The sequence below is a fragment of the Bacillus rossius genome (assembly GCF_032445375.1).
Source record: "Bacillus rossius redtenbacheri isolate Brsri chromosome 9 unlocalized genomic scaffold, Brsri_v3 Brsri_v3_scf9_2, whole genome shotgun sequence".
Taxonomy (NCBI): Eukaryota; Metazoa; Arthropoda; class Insecta; order Phasmatodea; family Bacillidae; genus Bacillus; species Bacillus rossius.
Window position 1 is genome coordinate 38,411,169 of NW_026962013.1, and position 27,583 is coordinate 38,438,751.

The window sequence follows — 27,583 nt, forward strand, 5'->3', positions numbered from 1 at the left end:
GTAGCTTGGTAGGCCTGACAGCCGGGGCGTGCCGCGCTTACAACATACTCGCCTCGCCCGCTCCGCTGTTCCAACCCGCTGTCGCGTCCACGCGCTACAACCAACAACTCACTGAAACGCAGTCGTCGAAATTAACAATGTACAATTCTGTGCAACATGCATTATTATCGTTGGAGAAATGCAAATATTCTCTCACAACTATCTAATGCACGTGCTTAAAAACAAAACGTGATTTTCTTTAAGCGTGTAAAGTACCTTAATTCCACCGTCACACCAAAAATCTAAATTAATATTTTAGAATCATCAGCATTGTTTTCTTGTGAATGTTAAACATTGACGTAGAAAGTTTTTTTACTATTTTCAGCAAAACTTAAAAACTTTTAACTCTTGTAAAAATATAGTTGCAACGTACAAACAGAAAAAAAAATTGAAACGTGCAGTCTTTATTTTGTTTTAGTTTGTGATTTCCCACAAATGGCTTTGTTCTATGCAATAATAGGCTATCTCCGATTGTTTCATTTGTACAATTACACATGTGCTCTCTTGTTTGTATAAATACGTCTTTAATGTTAGCTTAAATTTAAAAGAAAAAACTAATTGATTATGTACTACAACTACTATTAATAAAATAATTAACTTTTAAGTCCACACTTGTAAAAAAGGTATTAGACGTGTGTGAAAACAAAAATATGTGTATACTAAAAGTATGTTGAATTAAGCTATCACTAATCGAACTAAACATAAAGGTATTATCGTACATGCCCTTGTTATTCATGCTATAATAATAATTAAATATTCCATACTCTCATACTATTATTTATTTCATGTATTAATTTAATTTTGAGTAATTGGCTAGCAATTTAAAATTATTATAATTAATGAAAATTTTAAAAAAAAATTCAATAACTGTTGCTCAAGTAGGTATATTGTTAAAAGAAATCCCACCTCAGTTCATTTCATTAATTTATTTAAGTCCTACTTGATGCGCATAGACATTTTCTTTCTTCTGTTTTTTTTTTTTTGTTGCGATTGTAGGAAAGTCATTTTACAAGTTAATTAATAGCTGAAGCGCATGTAATCGCATTTTGTAAGATAGCAGTATTGTGAAAGCTACCAAACAGCAGGATAAGGAGTATAGCACTGAAATAGTTTCTATTTTCACCACCTGTATATTTCTCTGCTGTTATTCCTGAGAAAAATTACTCAAGTTTTAATATAAATATAACGCAGTAGCCAAATCATAAAAACGAAAGGTAAAGTTTTGTAGAAGATAAAATTGCCTTCTCTTCAATTTATACTTCTTTTTTACAGGTTATAACAGCGAAATTTATCCAATATAATGTAATAATAATTTAAAATGTTTCGAATTGAACTCAACTATGATAATTACTTAGTAATTTCAATTTTTAATGCATTGAAAATATTTCTGTTAGCGTAAAGGTTCCGAGAGAGTGAAACCGCAATAGCAAATGTTGTATCTTTTTTTTTTTTTTTTTTCGCAGGCTAATTCGTTATCAGTTTGATAAACTCGTCGTCAGTGAAGATCCCGAAAGAGCGAAAAGCAGCACGTACGAACACGGCTGGGCAGGACACAGCACAGAACCGTGTACCGGACATTCTGCGGCCGATCACGAAACTCGCGATAAAAAGGGACGGTTGATCAGTCTGCCGCGAGTTGCCAGATTCGCGGAAGGAGCGAGGCGCGTGACGGACGGGCGCTTATCGCAGATCGCTATCGCGCCGTGTCGCGCGTGTCGCTCGCGTCGCCAGGATTCCGCGTCGGCCGGCAACTCGCAGATCGGCGCAGATACCGCTCACACACTCACACACGGCTAGAGAGTGGAAATGTTCGCGGGTTCAGTTCACCATGTGCTAAAACTCCAATGATTATACCTTTTGTACTGTTTCTGCTATTGGTTCACTGTTTAATCTCTGGAGGACTCTGGGCCGATCAGAGAAGTATGCAATTACAAGCTACCCAGTTGGTACGCCTCATGAGTCAGTAGCCAATGAGCAGGCGACATTGGTCCGAGTATGCAAAGAATCGTGGAGTCTTTATCATGGAGGTAATTTTTATTTCCCGGTCCCTAGATACGGTTCGACACCCACATCTGCAGCAATGCCGGGGACTGAAGTCGTGTACTTGCGACCTTTGCTAGGGGTACGGAAGTTTCTGCAGATGCATTTGGTCACAAGCTATAGCGTGTCTCGTACATAGATTGCGATGTGCATTTTAATGGGCCATTTACTCTCTTTTTCCAATGCACGATATCTGCTTCAGAACTGTGATTGTTTCTTTGTTCTCTGTTGCCAGATATACTTAAAGTTTATTCAAGTTGTTACCTGAATATAACATTATTTATCATTATTATTATTTTGTTATTCATTTTTAATGTGTTTATTATTTACATTTTTACAGTTCTCTAAAAAGTTTTAGTAATTTTGCATTATAGTTATTAGTTTAGTAATTAATTTCAGTGTTGTCGTCAGAAGTATGCCGTACTCTACAGGTAACATGATTTTTTGTTTCTTGTTGTAATGGTTACGCTTTAGGAAAAACTGCAGTCTTAACTTTGCCTCAGTGGCGTGAATAAAATTAACACATGAGCGTTAGTTACGCCTCGGAGAGCCCACATACACCGTAAACAAATTAATGACTTACATTCACACTGAAATAAAATACATACACAAGGTGAAACCGAAAAAACGGCAACTTTCTGCAAACAAATAAAAATAGAATAATACATGCAACAACACAACATTTTATTGACAGTAATTTATCCATTACAACTTGCCTTTTAAGGAACAACAGTCCATATTTATCAATTATGACAACGGAAATAATGCAGATGGCGTCCTTGTATACGTATGCATTCTTGTAATCTGTTTTTCAGGTTACCCATTGATCGCTGCCACGTCACAGCTGGGATACCACGCATTTCGACTTCAATTCTTTGTTTCAATTCATTAGAGTCCTTGGCCGAGACGTGTAGACCCGACTCTTGAGGCAGACCCACAAGAAAAAAATTACAAACCAGTAAATCAAATTTACAGTTTTGTTTTTTGTTCCTTAAAAATAAATAATAATTACGAAGAATTGTGCGACTTTTTACACCCACTGTATTACACTTAGTGAATGTATGTTGAAAATATTTGTGACAGAACAAAAAATGCAATGGAGGAATCGAGATAAAAAGAATTCTAAAAATAGCTTTTAAATAAAAGCAGTGACGAAAACAATACATGGTTTGTGAAACTAAGCCTTAAATACGATTGTTTAGGAGACCAACGTCAACACTAAGTGTTAAAAGGTAAATATTTTACGTCACGTAAAATCCCTTAAAGGCAAAGGATACGGCTTGTACGGCTTGCAGGAACGAACATGTCGTTACCTCGTAGTAGGGGCAAGTACATAACTGCCGAGTTGTTGGACAGCGAGTTGCAATTCAGGAAATCGGTATCTCTCTCTCTCTCTCTCTCGCTCTCTCTCTCTCTCTTTCAAGAACGACCTCTAACTGCCAGCTAAGCTGCGATGACCTTGATTACGAACAGGTTTTGAGAAATACGGTGATGAAACGTCGTTGCTGTTTCGTGTATAGTATGTGTCATTTTAAGTTAGTTATGGCGATTTTACTTTTTTTTAACTTCTTTGGTCGGATTGTGCCCCTTATAAAATTCGACCTATGTTTTCCATTACTTTATTTTCTGTATTAATTGAAAGTGATTTGTTCAGAATAATGGTAGTTATCGTGTTCATAAAAATGTATGTGTGTGGGTATATATATGTGTGTGTGTGTGTGTGTGTGTGTGTGTGTGTGTACATTTTTCCTAAGTCGCATCATGGTAATGGCTACAATATGTAGTATTTCTTCAAAATCTACTTAATATTCAGGAGGAAACTATGTAATTTAAATTTGGTCTAGGCATGTAAGGACAAAATATTCAGCGACTAGAACAACCTACAATGACTTCCGGGTTAATCACGATTTTTTACCGGAGAAGAACCTAGTGATTTACGTGACAGATCCTATTCTACCATTTACGATTATTTTCATTTTTTTTTTTGCTGCTATACTAAAATTAATTTGTCTTAAGCTTAAACTGTCATAATGAATAACACAGTAAAACACAGCTAGAGAAAAAAGTAAATGTGCGCCTAATCGCAAACGCAGATGTGAAGATGACGATTAATTATGGCGTTAAGCTGGAGAGTTTGGAGAGTCATTTTCAGAGGTTAAAACGGCTTAATGCTTATGCAAAATAAAATAATATATATATAAGGCTTGTTTCCTGTTACTTAAAACCGACAAAGATTTTGAATATAGTGATGTTAGGTTTTTATGTCCTGACGATGCTGGGAGAGTACTCGAGGTGCACATCGTGGTTTGGTCCCCCCCCCCCCCCCCCTTCCGTTTTTTTCTTTCGCTGTCCGTGACGTCGGTGACGTCGGTGAAAGGACAAGACAGGAGACGGGCGACAGCGAGTCCGGTCCCGAGAGCGCTCGTGCGTGAAATCGAGCGGCCAAAACCCGCGCAAGCGCCCGTCACTCCATCGTGACGTTTGGTTGGAGGGGGGGGGGGGGGATGCATGAATTACGCCAGGGCGAATGACAAAAATAAAATAAAAATACTTTTATTCGTTTATTTTTTTTATCCCGTTGCTAGTCCATTGTAGAGTCACGTTGGACTTCCGGAGCGGCGTTCTGTGACCAAAAACTCACGGTACTTTTGTCTGTCCACTCTCTCTCTCTCTCTCTCTCTCTCTTCCCCCTCCCGTTTTTATAGTCAACAGTAAACAATTTCGCTGTTGCGAAAAAAAACCCGCGGCTGTGCTCGCTCACGGAGGCATGACGCGCTAGCCTCAGGACTAGGGACGGTGACTCACTCGCATATCAATGAGATCGCGTCAAGACCTTCCTCCCCCCCCCCCCCCTTCCACCATCAACTCATACTCATCATCATGTGCCCGCAGGCGACGTGCGCGGTCCAACACGCTATCCCCCCCCCCCTTCCTTCCCCCATAACCATCGCATCACCGCGTCGGCAGCCAGCCGCTCGCTCACTTCCTCCACAGCGGACTGTGGGAAAATGCGGCAGGTGGCCGCTTAATTTCACGGCAGTTTCCTCTCTCTCTCTCTCTCCCTCTCTCTCTCTCTCTCTCGCTCTCTCCCTCCCCCCTCCAATCCAGGCAGCTCCTTGCGGGGATCTCCGTCATAAAAAGACGCTCGCACCTGGTTTCCTCCTGAGGGAGAAGAGGTGGGAGGTTTCGCCAATGGGGCGCGACCTTCGAAGAAAAGGGACCGCTGGCCAGGTGAGGAGCGCGAACGCGAAATTAAAGTCCGCGCGGAATAAAAAAAATTTTGGTGAGCGAGGGAGGCCCGTCGCGCGCCTTGTAGTGATATTACTGCTGCGTGCCGGTGGAAGAGAGGGGGAAAGAAAGAAAGAAAGAGAAGAGAAGAGTGAAGAAGATGTAAGAGGGGGAGGGGGGGAACTCGAGAAGGACGCGCCAGGCGCACGTGCGCGCATCGGGGCAGCAGCGTGCCGGCTGCATTCCCACGCTCTCGGGCTGCGGTGTTTTCCCACGTAGCAGGGCGCGCCATGTGTCCCTAGCAGCCGCCTCCCGTTACCCCCCTCCCCACCCCCCAACCCGCACGCCCTCTTCCGATTGTGAGCGCCAGCATGCCCTGCCCTCTGCCCCTCTTCATCCCCCTGCCCCATGCACACTGACGCACGAGCGGAAATTGTTGACATCATAAGGGCAGCGGTGTCATTTGTCCTCGGCCCAGATTAGTTTACCCTCACTAAACAAGCAGCCAGCCCCGCACTGGAAAGAAAGATAGAAAAAAAAACGCGCGGGCACCGTACGAGCTGTAGCATAAAAAACTACAGACCAGGAAGAATATATATTTTAAAAAAATTCATTGTGTCAGCAATGTAAACTTAATTTTGCAAATTTATTTTTGGAAAAAAAAAATACATTTTTGAAGTAATTCTTCTTTAGGCGCGTTATGAAAAAAAATTATGAATGTTAATTATTTCTACGATGCGCGCGCACTATGCAACGAAATTTTCTCAAGATGAAAGAATGCTACATACAAATAAAATATGCATGGGCTTTTAAATGTCATACTTCAGTGAATGATATTGAATACTGATACAGTTTGTTAAAAACATTTATTTGTTGTAAATATTAGTGTTATAAATTGTGTTTATAAACTTTTTTAAATGTATTTTCACGTGTATGTATAAGGTTATGTTCCCGTATGTATAACGATGTGAGGTTGCTTGTAAGCTTCCATTATCGCTGGCAGGGAGTGTCTGTGGAAAGTTTTGTAGTCTCCGAGCCATTTTAATGGGAGTATTTGTGAAGTAATATTTCCGTATGTATAATTAATTTGCATTATAAATTATTACACTATTATTTAATAATTAATTACATTTAATAAATGAGAATAAACATTCAGCACATTTATAGACTTTCATTCCTAATTAAAATTCATCTCGATTATTTTACTAAATAAAATAATTAAATTTATACGCGTATTTATATTAATATTGAATAAAGAATATTTATTTTTAATTTTTATTTTATTTATACTTTACCAACCGTATTTATAATATCATTCCAGACATTTTATTATTTTATTTGTATTTATTATTTGCATGCAAAATTAAAGTTAGTGTTTTATTACGCCAATATAGTATAGTATAGTAGCTTCCAAGGTACACGTACCCATTTTGTTTTAAGCATGTTTATTCCATGCCAAAAAAAATATCATACACAATATATTTTATCAAAAACTTACAAACTTCAAATTAATCAATCGCAAAAAAAGAACGAAGTTTGGTACCTATAATAAAGTAAAAGATTAATTTTTGTACATATAACGTCATCCTAAGTGAGTTTTAACTGCGGGTTGCACAGCAAATTTTTTATTAATTTTTAAATACAGTGTCACTTACTAGCCTTTAAATTAAAACGGAATTACAGTAAAAAAACGTTTTTTATTAAGTAAACAGCAGTGAATTACTAAATAGTCTATGTGGGGAAAAAAAAAGAGGAGGCGCTGTAACAACAATAATTCTAATATTCGGCACGACACCTTAATTTGCACCATTATTTTCAACCTCAACACACAACTTCTACCCACGTAGCTAGGGTTCCGGCTAACGGCCATAAAGTGGAAACAAGAAATGTTATTTTAATCATGTGGACAATGACCATGCTTGGCTCAGTCTGAGAATGACACAATGTGTGAAACTTCAGCCGGATGGCTTTTGAAGTCTATTTTTTTTCAAACGTATTTCTTTGTTTTCAAAAAAAATTATCATAGAATGATTTTCGCAGCCGGTATGGATTGTGGATTGTGCGTATCTGTGGTGCGTGGGTCTTCTATGCCATAGCAAGCATAGTATAGCCTACCCGCACGCAGTATACCGCGGGCCTTCTTCTGGTCATTATCATTATTCATGAACGAAAGTTTCGCTCGTAATTATAAAGTGTACAGAAGCTAGACTGTATTAAAGCTCTGGGGAAGCCTTCCTAAAATCAGCGGGGCAAGAGCAGTCCCCCAAAGGTGAAAACTGGACTTAAAATAATTTTAGCAGCATATTGAAAGTGAATATAAATATTATTTTTTTACGTTTATATATTTAGTAGCCATGTGCCCGATAGGAAATTTCGATCAATAACCAACAACGGTATTACAACTGACTTTTATTTATAAACTGAAGCTTGAGCAACAATTTCCACATTTATAACTTCAAAAATGACAAAACTCCATACAAACTTTCATGCCCTATTTAATCCCCTTAGGGGATGAGTTTTCTAAAATCCTTTCTTAGTGCTCACCCACCGGTTTAATTTGTTTTAGTTAAGTTGTTTTGTACACAGTGTATGTCAGCTGTACTTTCATTAAAATTATATAATAATATAAAAATTGTTGTTGTTTCTACTCAGTCTGGGTGCGTGTCTTTCATGACGATGACTGTATATTTTCAATTATTTATTTTTAATTCCTTCTTGTTCGTGGTTGTTGTGAGTCTTTGTGGCAGGTTCTAAGTTGTTGATTGTGCTTAGTTTTAGTTTAAGAGTCTTATGTGTCTCAGCAAGCACAGTTGTTGTGCGTCGTTGTGGTGTGAGCTAAGTTGTGGATGTGCTTAGTGGTTGTGTGTGTCTTCTATGGCATACAAGCATAGTATAACTTTTAAGAATACATTGTATCTCCGCTATTAAAATCTTCTTTCACGGTTGCTGTGCGTTTAGTAGCGCATGCAATGTTGTGGATTAAGGACAGTTGTGGTGTTTTCCTATGAGCGATTGCCTGCCGTGCTAGTGTACGTAAACTTAAACTAAAAATATATCCTCGTTAGGAAATTGTATTTTTTAAGTATAAAGCGGTGTTATTACTAACGGTACAGTGGCAAGTTTTTTAAACAGTTACATAGTTGCTACGCGCGTAGTGAACATAAAAGAATTTGCCGTCAAGTAGTTTATTATCTACGACTGCGTGAACGCAGTGTGCTTGAAATTGAAATTCGGCTAAGAAGCACGTGCGAAAAATATCGAATGACGCACATATCAGCTAGAGTGCGGCGAGCCGTGAAGATGTCCGGTGAAATATCAAGTGGTCGCTGGTTTTCCTGCCATGTGCCAACTTTGCAGTTGTTCGCACAGACTTGGCTGAAAGATTAGATTGTCTTAGCTCCAAGCAGATGTCAGACAGTAAAGAAAACGGCTTTGCTCGCACAATCTCAGGGTACAGCTGATATTTTACCATTGTAATACAAGTATGTGGTAAATTCGAAAAATATTTACTAAAGAAATGGCACAATAAATTTTCATGCGTATAAAAGATTTATTTCACAACAAAACGATGTACGAATAATATTTTCTGAAGTGGTTATCCGTAAGCCTTTTTAATTTTTAGTATGTATCTATGTAGTATCTGATTGTATTACTCCCGTATTGATTTTCCATTCAGAGTGAATATTGTTCAATTTTTTTTTTAATTTTAACATTTTCCCCCCCTAAATTCTGGTACATTTGCGTACCCGAGCGGATCATCTCGGGTACCGGGTACAGTGTGCGTGTACCGGAATTGGGGCACGCCTGGCCACTCTGGCGACGAGTGTCGCAAGCATCGCGTCGCTGCAACATATCGCAACAGGCCTCCGTCAGCAGGCGGCGACGGAGCGCGTGTCGCGGACGGCTGTCCCTCTTGTCGCCGAGGTGTTGGCGAAACTGATTAGCGAGGCAGCGTCGGTTCATTACAACACCCCCGAGCCACGTTCACTCTGTTTATTTTATTTTTTTTAATTGATTACAGATTGTCACGAAGAAATATTTCGAAAATGAGACACAGCGGGTTACGTTAGTTGTATTCGTGATCCGTAGCTTTTGAAACATGCCCAACGTCTTACAGACAGCAGGGGAAAATGTAGCACACATCTTTGGCGGGGAAAAAATTCCAATAAATAAATATAACACATGTTACGATGTTGAAACCACGGATTCATTTCACTCCAGGTTAGACTCAACTTGCCATATATTGACTATACTTGGCTTTTCTTTAGAATCACACTGGCTGATAATAAGGTTGCAACTTTGGCGGATTACACTTCACTGGGTAATTAAATGACCATAATTCAGTTATTATGTTTATTACATATAATAATATCACGTAACTAATCATGATTAATTTGCTTTAAGGAAGGATATTTTATCAATATAATCTGACAATGTGGTTATTTCATAGCGCTGGTAGCTCACAAAGCCTTAATCATCACGTAGGCTATTAACATTTATAAAAATAAAATAAAATAAATTCTCAGTCATTATAAAGTGCTGAAGTCTTCAGAAACAATACAGTTTAAGCTGAGAGAAATCCCAGGAACTCTTTTAATTATTTTTCAAGTTGCTAAAAATATAAAGTTATAGAACTGCATTTCTGTCCCGATTTTGTCGCATATTATGTACTTCCCATCGTAGCTGCAAAAAAAAGCGTCGTCAAAAGAAGCATGTAGACTACGTAAGATCTGTGTAGATCATCTTCCTCTTTAGTTTCCTTCTTTGTCGTTCAGTACACTGTAGAAACATATTGTGTGATTTTATACACAAGGTATGTGGCAGCAGAGTCTAAACCATTTTTAGTGTAGTATTACACCGACTTATGTTCATGCATTTTTTTAGTATTGTGCGAAAATACTATCGAAAATACAATTGAAATAGCGAAAATTGCAATCATTCGACAAATACACCATAGCTGTTGGTGTATTTTTATTCCAAGGTATATAAATTTACATATGCATGCACTTGTATATTTACTACTACTACAAGTAGTTAATTTTACTGCGTCATTGAGTAAATTTAAGCAAACATTATCACTTAAATTTAAATAAATTCCATCAAATATATTTATTTTACTAGCTTAGATGTAACTGTTAATAAATAATGTGCAAACCTATTTAAGAGCGATTTTTAATTTTTTCATCTTCACTTATTAAGTAAGCACTTCTAACAATCCGAGTGAAGTAGCGGAGAACCGAACCCACGAAATATAAATTTTAACAATAATTGTACATGTGACTTCAAATATATATAAAAAAGTGTAGTTTTAACACGTTAGTTATTGCAATTAAAGACGTGGCCTACACTCGAGTATTTTAGTTGAAAGCCTTTAGTACAATTTAATTCTTTTTTTCTTTTTTTAGAAAAATTGTGATTATTTTTAAAAACCATACGACAAAAATTAAGAAACCTTTGTGTATGTAGATTTTTGAAGAATTTTTTTTTTTTTACCAGTAGAAGCTGTAGTTATACTGTAATATCTCCCGCGGCGATCCCAGACAAGCAAGACGACTTCCCCTCAGTTAGTGCCGGTGAACGAGCCATTAGGAAGGACTGTTTTGCCTCGCGCTCGGCGATGCGGCTCCCCCTCCCTTCGTCCTGGCCAGGAAGATGGACGGTGACTGTGATCCAGATGCGCCGCCCCGCGGTTCAAAAAGAGCGGCCAGGCTGGCACCCGTGAGGGAGGGTGGTCGTTACATCCGCAACCCGGTCACGATATTGAAGGATCGTTTACGGTAGGACGGGGAGGGACCAGGATTCGTCAGAGGTGGAAAAGCAGAGGACAGGTGAAAGGTTCTGTGTATATCCCGTCTACCGGGAGACACACATACAATTCCCGGGGGGGGGGGGGGGGGGGGGGGGAACGCGATTTCAAAACTACTCAGATATCCTAGTGGGGATCTGTTTTACGAAAATAATTTAAGAATTCGCTGAGGGCCGAAAAAGTACTTTTGATTTTGGATTAAGTTATTAAACTGTATTTTTGTAAGAGCTAAAATGGCTAGAAGGCATTGTTTTCAGAGTAATATTTAGGCATAAAACAACCGGTACAGATTCTTGAAAGAACCTAAGGGACTTGCATTACACATTTACCTTAATTTCTATGCCTTATAATTTAATGGTCACCATTCAAATTTCATAGTTATCCCATGGACGACGAGAAGACTGCGCGTCAGTTCACCACCTTGCGCTTAGAGGCGACGCGACGCTAGAAGCACCAGCGAATAAGTTAAGCATTTCTATTCAGTAGCCAGGCACGTAATCGGCGTCCAGGTGCATTCAGTTTGTGGCCGGCATGTCCAGTTGTCAGCTAGGCATGTCGTCAGCAACAAGGCACATTCAGTCCGCGGCCGGGCACGTATTTGACGGTCAGCCACGTGCATGTTAGTTAATTACAACAGGAATCATAGTTTTAAAAAAATAAATATATAAACCTGGATGTGATTTTGAGAAGAAGAAAAAAAAATTTGCACGTGACGCGGGCGAGATATGAGGAGATGAATAACGCGGCGACGCGACTTGTGTCGTCGTTGCACGCAGCCAGGACCCGTGCCTCGGTCGCACTCTCGCACGCTCGCTCCGCGCGCACATGTTCCCCCTCCCCCCTACCCATGACCTTCCATCCTTCACCCTGCATCTGGTCGGGCCGACTGACCTGACCTCTCTCTGGCGCCGACTGGCGCAGCGGGTAAGTCGTGTGCCCCCTTCCCCTCCGCTCAATCCCCCCCCCCCCCGGGGGGCAGGTCGGCCAACGCTCCAACGCGACTTTTCCGCGACCCCGACCCGACCTAACCACCGGCAGCATCGGAGGGGGAGGGATGTTAGAGAGAGGGGGGAGCCATGCGGCACTACTAGAGAGAGAGAGAGAGAGAGAGAGAGAGTTCATGCATGTGGTGTTCCTTCTTGTTTCACGGCGCGCACACGTTTCCAGCCCTCCAACCCTTGACTGTTTTTTTTTTTTTTACCTCCATCGTGTATAAAGTCAATTACTATACTGATTGCATATGTGGGCCTACATACAGTTACGCCAATCTCAGATTGCTTTCCTGTTGATATGTGAGGAAAAAAAACAGCTCACAGAAATTACTTCTAATTATTTATTTTAATTTGAAGCCTCTCATGTATCACAAAAGTGCGTGCGCTTAAAATCAATGTAAACGCTACAAGTAAAATACTGTATCTAGATATTTAAAAAAAATGGGGTTCCTAACTCATTTACTGGGCTAGTTCTAAACACCTTAACATGTCTGTTTCATGGTTCCTAAGATATTCTATTGTACACGCTGTTTACCTGGAGTAAACACAAGAGTGGGAAGGGGATGAGATGAGGAGGATATTTCCCCCCTCACTCCCCCGAAATCTGAAAAAAATACATCATATCCGCCGACCAAAAGAAATATTTGAAAGCAAACAACAAGCAAAGTAGGTCTACAACCCCCCCCCCCCCCCCAAAAAAAATGAAAGAAAAAAAAAACCACTTCGTATGCTCCCGTTGTGCACAGAAAATTATTCCAGTTTTCATGTATTTTTGTTAAAATGTGTAAAGAACATGATAGTGGTTTCCCGATTTTTATTCAATGGAATGAACATCTATTACAAAAGTATTTGATTTAACCCAGCTTACGTAAGGCCTAATTCTACTGCAAAAACAAATCTGAAAATCAAGAATACACTAATTGGCAAAAATTCGCGGGTTCAATGATCTCCAGGATAGACTCCACAATACTCTGCACACTCGGGCAAACGTCGCCAGTTCATTGGGTGCTGACTCGGTAACTTGTGATTCGATACTTATTTTAGTGAAGGTCTCTGATTGGCCCAGAGTCCTCCAGTTTAAAAGTGAACCAATAGCAGAAGCAGCACAAAGGTATAATAAGTGGAATTTTAGCACATTACGAAATGAATCCGCGAATTTTTCCGGCCTCTACCATTGACGATTTCGGTGGGGGGGGGGGGGGGGGAGGGAAATTTCCACCCCTTTAGATTATATGAAGGGCACCGGTCTCTCTCTTCCTCCCCCCAATTCACAAATACTTATCACTGGATCCGCCCCTGGTCTCTAAAATGTGTGAAAAAATAAAATCGCAGTACCAGATTCTCACTACTAACTCGATGACGAGGAAGCTGTGGGTCTGACTCCCAAATGAAAAATGGTAAATTCCATGCACAACGACTTCTTGGCTATTTAAGCTAAACAAGGTTAAGTACAAAATCCGCCATTTTAATTAACACGAGCTTAAATTTCGAAGAATTTAAACAACACTCTGCGAAAATAAAATAAAAATAATCCCATTTGGAAAAGTGTACAGGCTCAGGAAGATTTCGATGCACCAATTTATTCTGGATCGTTCTGGAAAATTCTGGAACATTTTGAGACCTTAATGTACGTAACATATTATATGTTCTCCGATATTCCAAAAAAAAAATCGATTAAAAATTGGCTCATATTTAATGCAGCGAAATTTTTTCGATTGTTTTTAATTCATTGTATCCAGCATTGAATACATTAAAGTGAATTTCATACTAAGGTAGTTATGAAATTCTTTTAACATCTAAACACTGTATTTTATTCCTTACACTAACAAATTATCACAAAAAATTTTTTTGGATCAGCTTTAAGATAATATTTAGAAGTTTTAGAATAAGTTGGAACGAATTCCGAATTTTTTATTTAAACCTTGTTTTTTTAACTCTTTGCAAAAAAACTTTAATCTCATCAAAAAAAATATTCAGCCAAAGGTTTTAGATAATTATTAGGTTTATTACAATACACTGTAACGGCTTTGATAGTTTATCTACTAATTATTTATGATTTTTTTTTGTCCTTTAACCGTTATTTTCACTCCTTGCAGGAATGGTTATTCGTATCAAATTGTTTAGACAACATTTTAGATGATATTTAAAAGGTTTGAAATAAATAAGAACTGATTCGATAGCGTACATTGTACGTATGTTATGAATTGTATTTATTTATTTAATTAATCCTATTTTTTGAAACCTTTGCAGTAACGGTTCGTCTTATAAAAACATATTTAAACAAAAGTTTTATATTATGTTTTAATGGTTTAACATAAATTATAACATTTTATTGAATTACTAATAAGAAAGTTAACACTTTTATCCTTTGAACTTTTTTTTTTTTTTTTTCACTCTTCGCAGCAGTGGTTTGTCGTATCAAAAATTGTTTTCGAGAAACGTTTTAGATAATATAGCGGATTTGATGAGGTGCCTCTTAAAAGGAGGAGTTATGAATTATTTTGTTCCGCAACTCCAGTTTTTTACACCTCTTGCAGTTAATGAATGGTCATCACAAAAGTTTATTTTGACAAAAGTTTTTTTTGTTGTAGCTCTAGCGAGATATAATAACTTCATACGGATAAGAAAATTAGATTATTTAATACTTTGACCATATTTACAGAAGTTATTTTAATATTAGCTACTACCGGCAAAAGAATCTCGCTACGGATTTAACTCAACCAACAATGACACAGCTACGTCATGTCATAAGTCATAAGTGTACGGAGAAATCAGTATGGCTTGCAGGCTGTCTTGACGTCTAATAGTTTCGCGATAAACCATCATTTCTACTTACAACTAAAAACTCGGGGAATTTCCGCGGATTCATTTGGTGTCAGGCTAGATTTAACAGTCCTATGTATAGTGCCCTCATATGCTCCGCTATTGGCATATTTATAATGCAGATCCGCTCCTTCTTTTGAGCAGGTCCGTGTGATTCGGCCTCTCTCCTGTTAACTGGTAGTTGACTGGTTCACATTCGTAGAGGGGAGTGGCTGAACTATTGTGAACTTGTAATTAAACAATGCTAAGGTGTAAATGTTCGCAGTATAACTAAGGACTAAAAGAATCCGTGAAATTTTCCAATCTCTACATATCACTAAACATCACTAGCAAAATAAGCTTATATAATTACTACCGGTGAATCAGCAAGTGTCGTAGTTTGACACGAGCTGAAAAAAAAAATTCTCAAGGAAATTGTTTGCAATAAAATGATCTACTAAGTTGTAGAATCGTGTGTAGCTTTTGGGATGTTTCCCCAGGTTACGATAAAACAGTAGAAAAACGCAGTACTAATAAGTCGCTCCAGGAAATCGCCGTTTGTTCATAAATGAAACCCTGAAACTCAAAATAACGACCATTGGTCCTTATAGAGAAGTGAGATGCGAAATTTAAGTGATTTTGACGTTCTACAGCATAGCTAAATAATAACTGTCATTATTTTCCTTTTGATTTATTGGTCATCGATGTAAATCTGCGAAATTCACATTATTATTTGGAGAAAGGCTGGCATGAATATATTATACACTTTAACTGTGTTCTCATTGTACTATAGGCAAGTCTGATACGACTCGAAGGATAAGAAACTAATAAGAACATTACAAAATCAACATTATCCCATCACATGTAATCTGGCCGGAAGATAAAATGTGATAGCAGCCAATGAACAATCGACTTATCAGTGCACAGGTGTGCGTAGTATGCAACTCTCTAGTCTACCTAGTTATATAAAAACGAGAAATTTAAAAATTAACTAAAATACTTAAATAAAATTTATTTTCAAATAAATATTTATCAATATAGTTGAATAAGTTAACTGGTTTGAGATTTCTCTCATAATTAAGAACGAATTTTTTTCTTCTGCATTTAAGTAGACTATCTTTTAAAAGTAATTTCAACTTTAATATCGTTTTATAAATATTTTATTTATCTTACGAAAACATTACTTGCATTTTTATTTTGTGAGTTAAGCTAATTATATAATTTATTGTTATTGTATAGTTGTTAAAAGAAAATAATAACTAAAATTATATTTTCAAAATTTTTGTAACTAGGTTATGTGAATTATGTGCATTTAGAGTAGGCCTAGGTCCCCTGTACGATAATACACATGTGGCAATAAAAAAAACGAAAATGTAAGTACTTACTTAGGCTATATGTGAAGACCGGAAAAATTCGCGGATTCATTTCGTGATAAGCTAAAATTCATATATTTAAGCTGATTTCACTATTGGCTCACTGTTCAGCGGGATGACTCTGGGCCAATGATAAACCGTCAACTAAAGGAGTAGGCTATAGAATTACAGGCAAACCAGCTGAGACGACTCACAATTCAGCAGCCAATGAACTGGCGGTATTTAACCGAAAATACAGAAAACTGTGTACTATATCCTGAAGGTCATCGAAACCGAGAATTTTTTCAGTTTCTAGCTGTATGTGAGGTTGTTTTACGTCAGCAAACTAGATTAAACAGGCTGAAGTGGAGTTCCGATTCTTCGAAGAGATCTTGATAACATTGATTGGGAGAACATATTGACGTCAATCGCAAAGTGTGCGTGCTATTCAAAGTCGTTCAAGAGCAAGGAAAAAAAATTGGACACGTGCTTGGCTGGATGTACCTAATAAAACAATAAAATAAGTAAGTGCATTAAGTTAAAACGTAATATATTGTCCAGATAAAGAACAATAGTTTCTGATAAGTAAAACGTTGAAACATAAAATACATGATACCACTGCGTAGTTATAGGATTCTTTAGCTGTGCAGTTACTTAATTGAAAAGAAATCGACGCTCTCAAAATGTCTCGGATACTCTGATTCAAATCCAGGGCTTTGTCATTGGACTGTAGCGCACGCCAGCTAACTCAGCAGCACCACGGAATAATTTCTAACGTTTTGTACCTCATATATTTTTTATGTGTAAAGTAGAATAATTTTTTGTTATGCATATCTACAATTCAAATGTAAAATGCACTTCACATTTTAAGTACTTAATACAATTTTTTTTTTGTTTTAGAAGGGTCGATTTTCACTCGTCTAGGTCAGGGATCGACAGACTTTCGAGCGAGATGAACCAAATATTAAATAAACAGATTCTCCAATTTTTTTACAGAGCCGTAACATGTATTTTCTCTATATCTACGTGGGATTTTAAGACGATAAAAAAAGAGGTCAAATAAAGCCATATGTTATTCACAAATCTAACATGAAGTCTTAAAAAATAAATGCTACGTAGGAAAAAAACAAGTAAATGAAAAAAGAAAGAGTCATTTGTAGAGCTCTACTGAACAAAACAATAAAACCTAATTATTTTAATCAATAATTAAAATTTAAAAAAATAAACCTTGGTTAGTGCGGTTTGGTGAGGGAGGGGGGGGGGGGGGTGATGATAGGTGCGAGCACGCAGGTTGATGACATGGCTTGTGATTGTGCCGTTTCATTTTGTTTTCTTTTTTTTTTTGTACTGCGGCAGCGCAGTGAGTTGTAGAGCCGTAAAGCCTATGAATGGAGCCGCGGTCTGCCGACCCCTGGCCTAGGTGATAGTAAGTATAATTAAAGGTTGGTTAGGTTGGGTTAGCGACCTTTAAAAATACTCAAAAATCGTAAAACTTGTATAAAATCACGTAAAAATTATTTTTTTTGAAGTGAAAACTTTTTTAGCCGCGTTGAGCAATTTTAGGTAGGGGCAAAACTTACGGGTTCGCGTCACTGACATGCTAGTGACGTGTTGCGCCAGACTGGCGACTCGCAGCGGCCTGTGTAAATGTATACGCATATATAAACTAATACATTGTATATACCAGGGGCGTAACCAGGGGGGGGGGGGGGGGGGTGTTAGGTGTTCAACCCCCCCCCCCCTAGCACAAAATCTTTAATTAATTTCTTATTCATCACTCAAAAAAATTTCATATTAAAATATAAAAAATTTTACCATTACAATATTTAAATTTAAGTACCGAAAACTGCTAAAATAGCACTATTTTACACCTTAAAATCCAAATTTTCCCGGAGGAGGACCCCCGGACCACCCGCTTTAATACGAGGGGGCCATGCTTCTTAACACCCCCCATACACAAATCCTGGATAAGCCACTGGTATATACTTGACTGTATCATGTGCGTGTTGGACTCTTTTTGGATGGGTAAAATCTTGTGAGTTCGCGTCACCGACATGCTGTAGTAGCAGTAAGTGAAGTTAAATTGACAACGTGAAAAAGTTTAATTCGTGGATACTGTGCATTGCCCAGTGAATACATGACCTAGGTCTGACATCACTGGTAAGTCATAGCTAGGTAATGAATTTTTACGTAATTTTGACATACTACCACTTGACATCTGTTGGGACTAAAAAAATGATGTAAGGATAAATTATATCATGCTGACATCATACCGATATAATACCAAAATCATTTTCTTACGTACATTTGACGTAGAAATGATGTCATATTACACATTTAAAAACAAAGTTTTACATTTTCACTTCTGTCGACAGTCCTCATGACTTTCTTTATTATTATTATTATTATTATTCCGACGACGAAGTTGCACGAGTGAGCGGCGTAGGTATTTTGTAAATGTTCGGGGCTGGTGGAAAGTCAGTGAATTGATGATGGCATCGGTACACAAATTGTATATGATTATTTTTAGAATGTTTGCTGAACTAAACTATCTGAGAATACAGGTTAGCAATTTCCTACTTGAATTGATTCTTGAAAATGTAAATTTTATATTATTGTTTTTAACTTTGTATTGGCTGGATCAGTTAAAAAAAATTACATCTCTTTTAATTTTCCACATATGAAATAAGGCGTTGTATTATTTTCATTAAAATCTATATATTTATGATTTCCACGCTGTATGTGAAAAATTGTCCTGCAGGTTTCAAAATAAAGAACTTCTCATTATCTTTTCAAAGAGCTGCTATAAATATTAAAATCATAAATTTAACCGTACAAGGTAAATTTTACTGTAGCAGGATGTTATCTATTTTTTACGATTTTATTTGAATGTATATCTCCTTTGATGCAAAAATTAAATCGTATTTTTGTGATTATTGTGGCTGTTATTAAAGTACCACTTAGGAATAAGTTTGGTATTGGTATGTTTTGGGTTTTTCTGATTGGATACTTAATAGTAGATCCACTATATGTTTGATCTAGGAATGGTTGCATATCAAATAGGCTTATAAGAAAAAAATTCACGATTCCTTTCGAGGTTCACTACAATTCCATATTTTTAACAGTTTGGGATATCAGCATAATTCACGCAGTTTTATGTTGTGTTGTCAACTGAATCGGTTATAGAATACATATAGAAGTCTGTAAGTTAAACTTTTTGTGGCAATGAACACAGACTATTTATACGTGATTCCAATGTTGTGACAAAATATTTTGGTTTCGTTAGTTAACTTTAATTTCTGTTATATTCCTTTTGTTAGAACTTTTTTTTAAATGTTTCACAACTTTTGCTACAGAAGGTATTTTTTTCAAGATGAAAATACAATCTAAACTGCATAAACCCAAAAGTATGCCATTTTTTTGTATTAGTGATTATAGGACCAAGGTACAGTGAAAAAATACATTACAAATACTATTCATAATAATTTAAGAAAAAATTACGAATTACAAAATAGTATGCCTTCAGCGTTTTATGCAAAAGTTGTAAAAATATATTTTTTTTTCAAATTTACTGTAGTTTATTTATATCGTATTCAGGCGACTGTTACTTATGTGCATTGGCGTAGCTGTGTTCATAAAGTTGGGGGGGACAAATAATGATTTTGATGTCATGTAAACCCATTCCCCACTTACTAAGACGGGGCTCCGGGGGTCCTCCACCGGAAAATTTTGATTTTAAAAGTGCAAAATAGCGCTTTTTAAGCAGTTTTTGTATCTAACTATTGGATACATCGATGTTAAAATTATTATTGTTTCCTTAAGATAAAATTTGATGAGTGAAGAAATTACAAATAAATTTGGGCAGAATAATATTATAAAATAAATTATTACGGTCTAGAAAGTTGGGGGGGACAGTCCCCTCCACCCAAAAAGTTCAGGGGGACACGACCCCCCTGTCCCCCCGGTTCCTACGCCCCTGCTTATGTGTAATCTAACTTGCTGTTGTAGTAACCTGTTTTCCCAATAAATCTCTCTTAAGTATAGTATTTTGCTTGTTAAAATAACCTTCCTATATTTAAAATTGATTAAAATGTAAGTACTCTCTCAAGGTGTTGGGATTAGAACTTTTTTTTTTTTTAAAGTTATAACCTACTATGGAAAGCTTTAACATTGCGAAAAACAGAAAATAATAATCGTTTATAGATAATAGAGGAACGAACGCACTTGTGTGTTCAGTTACATAGGAAATTTATTTATTTTTAATTTCAATCTCATTAACTATTAAACCATACCAACTTAAAGAATTCATCTGTTCCTATATTTTTTAAGTCTGAGATATCAGCACAATTCATGTAGTTTCATATATGTTGCAAATCTACATTCATCTTTATTGTTTCTTGAAGTTTAAAAACCGTAACTAACTTGAAAGTAAAAAATGAAAGATAGTTATACGACCCACATCGTACAATCTACACAACTGTCTAAGTAGATCAAATTTTTCCTGAATTGAAACCTCAATTTTTTTTTAACTGTTAGTATTACAATTACGACTATTAAAATTTTATTTTAATAAATTGTAATACATCCACAGAGAATTAAGTTAATTATGTAACTCAAAACTGTAGGAAAAACTAACAAAAAGTATGTTAATTTGAAAATTATTATCACTGTTAATGACCGGCAATGTTTTCAACGAAATGTGAACTTAATTTGCATGTTATATTCCTATTGTTCAGAAATCCTGTTTGAAAATTCAAATGATGTAAGACAACCACGAATTATGCACCAGCGTCGATAGACCTGTTCCAAATAAGCAGCAATTTTGAATTCTGATCTTTATCATTATTATTTTTTTTGGTTATTCTGGTTCAACCTAATTTATGCAAGACTAATTTATTCTTTCCCTTGTCGTTCACCTTGGGCCTTGGCCTCTGCGGGCGTGAGACTGGGAAATGCGACATGAATCAGTAATAGGACAGGTCAGGACAGTCAAGGTGCAGTAAACTCAAAACAGCGAACCCATGATTACTGTGAATCTCGGCATTCAAAATAAAGACGTGACTTATTTAAGATTTAAGTTATCGCATTTTTTTTAAATCCAAAATAAAATTTTATCTAAACGCCAGTGTTCACAGTAAACATGAGTTACTGTACCCTATTTTTTTTCTTTTGAGCATAATTTATTCACAAACATTGATTTAAAAACACTATTTACAACATATTAATATTAAAAAGGTATTTACAACTGTTTAAAGCTTCAAGATCACAGGAACAAATACGTCGTTGACGGTCTGAATTTAAAAAAAAAAACTACTTGAAAAAAGTCATTAAAAATAAATTTAAAATGCCAGCAATCTTATTAAAATGTTTAAAAGAAAGTGTTTATCAAAGATAAAACGAAATGAAACGCTGGCTGCAATTATTTACTTGCCGGCTTCGAGATTCGGACTGACGTTGAGCGGACGCGGCCGGTGTGAGCATTGTTTCAGGTGCGCGCTGCGAGGCGAGGCCTGCTACGCATCGTGTGCCAGCGCCGTCGCCGCCGCGGGGCGAGGCGATGGCACCTGCTGCTGGGCCGTCTGCCGCGCCGTGAGCGCCAGTTCGCCGCCCCGCCGCCAGATGTCCCTGTCGGGCAGCAGCAGCAGCAGCGCGCACGGCACGGCGGGGACCGGCACGAGGTGGTCCCCGCACCACGCGGTCGGCGGCGTCGCCTCCCCCTCCTTGACAAGGCGCAGCCGGGCCTCCAAGGCCTCGTTGACGGCGTTGTCGTCCTCCTCGGGACCCCGGCGGCGCATGGCCTCGTTCACGGCGTTGTCGCCTTCCTCTGGGGTGCGGCGGCGCGAGGGGGTCGTCTTCCGCGACAGCATCCTCGCCAGGGGCTTCAGCATCTGCGGGGGGAAACAGAACACGACCACGTTAGACATCCGCACACTGTTCCGACATCAAGCAGAGCTAAAATGAGGAAGAAATTGATCTGAAGGGACTGGACTGGCATTTATATGTAATTGAAATTCGAATATGTATATATAAATGTAGAAAAAAATCATGGGAACGTGAAAGTATTGATTTAGAATTGACACACGTCAGCCGCAGGCTTAAATTCAATCAACAACAAAATCTTTAGTAGCGAAAAAAACCGTGTTTTACAACCACTGAATTAATATGTTTATCATGTCTAACTGAACAGAATAGATGGGAGTAATGAAAATCAAATTGGTGAATAATTGACTAATTAGTAAACACTGCATGGAGACACCCACCTTCTTGATATGACGCATCTTGGAGGCGAGGAAACGAGTAGAAGAGGCCTTGTTCCGGGCGCTGCGCGCGCAGCTGCTGATCTCCGAAGACATGTCGCACGGAAGCCGGCAGACAGCCAGGACACTAGGAGACTCGTGTAGAGACCACGTGAGGACCACGGAGCGCGCGGAGGTACGTGACGCTGCACCCCGCTCGGCGTCGGCGACGTGTCTGGTGCACACGTGCTCGCGGGGAGGGTATATACATGCGGGGGTGGGGGGAAGTAGGGTTGGGCTGACGTCACGTGGAGGGGGGAGAGGGAGGGCTGCGCTCGTGGCAGGTGTGTGCCATGCACGCTTCCCGCTCATGCGGGGGGGGGGGAAGCGGGGGTTGTTCTGCGGGTGTTTTCAGAGGGGCTGCTCCGCTTCTAAAACCCTCCTCCCTCCCTCTACTTCTTTTTTACCCTCCCGTGCGTGGGAACCCGACCAGAAGTAGCGTTCCCACACATCGACGGCAGATGGTCTTCGTCGCTTAGTCCTCCCTTCCCCTCTCCCTTTCCGCACCCTTTCCACCTTGGGTAACAACACCCTCCTGGTTTCTTCTCCGCCTTCTCTGCCTCCTTCGTCCTCCCCCCAGCGCCGAAAACAAGATCACGTGCCTTATATGGACGACACTCGGGCGGTGTAGGTAGCAGCCGGACAAGAAGTTCGGGAGGAGGAGGAGGAGAAGAAGAAGGAAAGAAAGGAGTGAGAAGGGGAGTAAGAACGAGATTTCGGAATGCACACCTGCCGCCACAAGGCATGGCAAGACTCGCCTGGGGTCTCCTCTCGAAGGAAGCCGGGTCGGAGGGAGGAACGAAATGATTTTGGTTGGATTGGCGGCGGGGGGGGGGGGGGGGGGGAGGTATAGTCGGGTGAGGCACATAACACCGAAAATGGGGCACAAGGAGCCGTTGTTCACGGCGAGCAGGTTTCGACTGGATGGTTTCCAAATCACTCCCCTTGCCTCCTTTTTTACCTTACGCCTCACCCTATCCATAGATTAACCTTACCCACACCGACTGCATCAGCCCAGTATGATAATCTCCCGGAGGAAAAGTATCTCCCTTCGGCTAGATCTTATCGACTGATCACAGTTCTCACTAACACGGCGCTCGCCTAATTACCGTGACCTGATCGTGCCTGCGGTGCGTCAGCTCTACGACGGAACTACATTTTCGAAGACCACCGCGCAATCAGTTGATAAGCCGTAAACATCACTCGGGCAGGAAAGTGGTAGGTTCGTTTCATTGGTTCAATTCAATAAAAAATTAGACCAAAAAATCCATACATGGAAGTGATGTCATAGCAGGAAAAAATACATATGATTGGGCTACTGCATATATTTTTGTATATGTTTGTTCGATTTAATAATTTGTTTAGTTATTTGTGCATTTTAATTTACAACATATATATGAGTCAATTGGCTCCTCAAAGAAAAGAAATCACACCTCTTCACTTCATCCCACTTTAAAAATAAACACACACAACCTTTCACTCTGATCGGAACAAAAAAAAAATTACAAAACAGGTTTTGCTCTACAATCAGCATATTGCATCTCTTCGACTTATATGTAGACGGTTCATTCTGACAAAATTTTGGACATATACCAAATAATTACATGCACAGCTTGTACAAGTATTGCATTCAACTTTGATATATAAATATAAATTTCTTTATTTTTATTTACATCAAAGGCTTGTGGATTTGTACTCATATTTTGCAATAGACATAATTTTCACAGTGTTATAAAATTTAAAGTTTTTTAAATGATTAGTTTCAAAATAGTATTTAATTTGTCTAAGTATTGAGAAATCATAACATACTTATAATAAGTTCCTGAAATACTGGACTATAAAAGGCGTGTGGATTTGTACTCATATTTTGCAATAGACATAATTTTCATAGTGTTATAAAATTTCATAGATTTTTCTTGGTCAGTTTCAAAATAGTATTTAATTTGTCTAAGTATTGAGAAATCATAACATACTTATAATAAGTTCCTGAAATACTGGACTATAAAAGGCGTGTGGATTTGTACTCATATTTTGCAATAGACCTAATTTTCACAGTGTTATAAAATTTCATAGATTTTTCATGGTCAGTTTCAAAATAGTATTTAATTTGTCTAAGTATTGAGAAAACTTAACGTACTTATAATAAGTTCCTGACATACTGGAGTATAAAATTAGATTATGTGTTTGTGCATGATTTGGAATGTATTCTATGAAATTTCACCCATTTAGGATTTGCATTGGTTTTTTAACAATCGTTTGCGTGAGTCGATGTGCATGTTTTTGTGTAAATGAAAAAAATTGAGTATCGAGCTGTCATTGAATATTTGTTTTTGAAAGTCAATACCTCTGCGCAAATTAAATATGAGTTAGACGCTGTGGACTGTGATATTTTTTTGGCAGCTGAATCCATACATGGCCGTACCAGCTTGGGTGACGATGGACGTTTGCGACACTAAAAACTGCGAAGGGGGAATCAGCTCCAAAAAAGGCAAAAATTGTTCATTTGGCCGAGAAAGTGGTGGTGACTTGAAAAATGAAAAACATGACAGGAGCAATACTACACATCATTACTTTACAAGCTGAAGGCAGGAATTGCAGGAAAATTCACCAGATCACACCTCAACGGTTGCCATGACGAAAATATACGAATAGCAGTTTGAACTGCTTGACCACCCTCCTTACTCACCAGACATAAACCCAATTTACTTTTTTTCTTTTTTCTTTTTTTTTTTTTTGGTTCCCTAGGCTAAAATTTGCCTTCTGAGGACAGAGAGTTTTGTTGAATGAGGAAGCCACCACCTTCTTAAATAACCATATTGTAGAGACTAAGGCAAACGATTGTTAAAAAGCAACTGCGCATCCAAAATGGCTGATATTTCAGAGAGTATATTCCAAAGCATTTTAGTTGACGAGTGCTGCCGTCTTCATGTTGAGGTCGTCAACTTTTCAGACAACCCTCGTATGTGTGCTCACAGTGGACATGTGTTTGAAATAAATCCAGCCAACCACGAAAAACAAACAATGCTACAAAGTTTTAACAAACGGCTGGTCTGAAAATCTTTTACCGTAAAATGCATGGCCCTACCAATTGTAACACTGCTAGTCTCGCGTAAGTAAAATAATAATAATAAATAAAAACGTCTGGAAGAATTCTCCGTGTCGTATGATAAACATATGTAAAGGATAGTTATGGGGGGGGGGGGGGGGGGGAAGCGTTATCGATCCAGAGGAGAGGCCATACGCCAGCAAATAAGCCACAGGATAATGCCGCTATTGTGAGCGTGCCTGTGTGTACACGCGTTGTTTGCCAGGATTATCTCTTATGGGAGGGGTAATGCCCCCTCCCCTTATTTGGCCCTTATGGCCAAACTCTCGAACTAAACAAAAAAAAATAAACGGATACAAAACAAATATCTACTCCAGGCTGAATCTGTCCTTTGAAGTCAGTTCATTATTTTTTTTATAAAAATGTATTATTTTTATTTTTTTTTGTATTATTGTGTGTAAATTTTTAAATTTTATACTCTAAAATCAGGTAAACAACATAGTTTTGATAATTAATTTTTAATACGCCGGTAATGCGTTAAAATAAAGACTATTATTTTGTTTTATTTATTTATTTTATTCAAACTTTCGGACTTCATATCACTTAAAAAACCCTTCGTTATAGTTAGGGACTGGAAAAATTCGCGAGTTCAATGACCTCTAGGATAAACTCCAAGATCCTCTGTGTACTCGGACAAATTACACCTGCTCATTGGCTACTGACTTGTGACACTTGTTATCTGTGGTGCTTTAGATTTGATACTTCTTTTGTTAGGGGTTTTCCATTGGCTTGGAGTCTTCCAGATAAACTTTAGCCTAGTCACTGAAGCAGCATGAAGGTAAACGAGTTTGGATTCTAGGCTATCGCGAAATTAATACGTGAATTTTTCCTGTCTCTAGTTATAGTTCGTCCTCACAATTCAAAGCTGAAAGGGGAGGGTAAAGAGGTATGAATATGAGGAGAGAGATACTTGATGTACAAGCACACACGAAAGCCTGCGTCTCCCCTTTCTTTTCTAAACCTTGTCACGCCAGAAAGAGAAAGAGGTCGATAGAGAAGAGGAGGAGAAGAGAGAGAATAGTTGTCCGCATCTTCTTCCACCACTCGGCACAATGAACGACGCCCATAGAGCAGTCCGCACATAGAGTGATTCAGCGGTGATTCCCGGGGGAGCTGGGATGGGGTGAGTCACGGCTCGGGGCGTGGATTCGCGATTCGCACGACCACACGATCACACACCAGCAGCTCAGGGGTGAATGGAGAACACGAATGCACACGTCACCGTAAAGTAATTGTAAATTAAAGCGGCAACGTTGGAAGAACAAAATTGTTTTTAAAACTATTAAAAGAACATTTATTTCAGATTGATATTTGAAAACATTATACGAGTCGTCAATTAATAAGATTTTTGAGACAAATGATTAATATTTTTTTATATTGGTAGTTAGGAAACCATGTCTTTAATTCAATTGGTTTTCAAAGTACGGATGTATGAAAGTACGCAAAATCACGGATATTTTGCGGATTCATTTCACTCCAGGCTAGACTCGACGTGTCTATATTTAATCAAGACCTTTTTTTTAGAATACTCATTGGCCGATAAATAGATGAAATCCTTTGGCAGGTTACACGTGATTGGATGACAAATTTTTCTCCTTTTTATGTATTTTTTCGCGAAATGATTTCGAGTGTGTTTTGAGTAAAACACTGCAGTGCCGCCTGCGTTTCGTGATTGTTTGAGTTTCTCTCAGTTGCATGACTACTGTCGGCCCACGAAGCACAGTCGTTTGCAGCCAGAGACTTTACACAGACCTGGACCATTTACTTTTGTGGGATCCTAATAATTTGGAGTTCCAAGAGAAAAAGTCCGGAAAATTTGAAGAATATACTTTTTAAAACAACATTTTTACGCCAACCAATATTAATGATGATTAAACTTAAAAAAAATTATTCAAAAAATTACCTAAGCGGTGGTTTTATAA

At 38.3% G+C, this 27,583-nt stretch overlaps 2 protein-coding genes across 2 annotated transcripts in view; both read right to left on the reverse strand.

The window, feature by feature from the left end:
* Positions 1-27,583, reverse strand: part of LOC134542951 (uncharacterized) — a 647,441-nt gene that overhangs the window by 231,949 nt on the left and 387,909 nt on the right. The gene's annotated exons all lie outside the window — the stretch shown is intronic.
* Positions 21,323-22,714, reverse strand: LOC134543170 (uncharacterized). Its single transcript, XM_063388044.1, has 2 exons — positions 22,520-22,714; positions 21,323-22,147 (listed from the first exon to the last, which is right to left on the reverse strand). The coding sequence occupies exons 1-2, from the start codon at positions 22,610-22,612 to the stop codon at positions 21,773-21,775; spliced, it is 468 nt and encodes a 155-aa protein (XP_063244114.1). The 5' UTR covers positions 22,613-22,714; the 3' UTR covers positions 21,323-21,772.

Coding starts and splice junctions, on each gene's coding strand:
- LOC134543170 (XM_063388044.1), bottom strand. CDS start 22,612: ATGTCTTCGGAGATCAGCAGCTGCGCGCGCAGCGCCCGGAACAAGGCC. Junction 22,148..22,519: donor AGATGCGTCATATCAAGAAG/GTGGGTGTCTCC, acceptor TTCCCCCCGCAG/ATGCTGAAGCCCCTGGCGAG.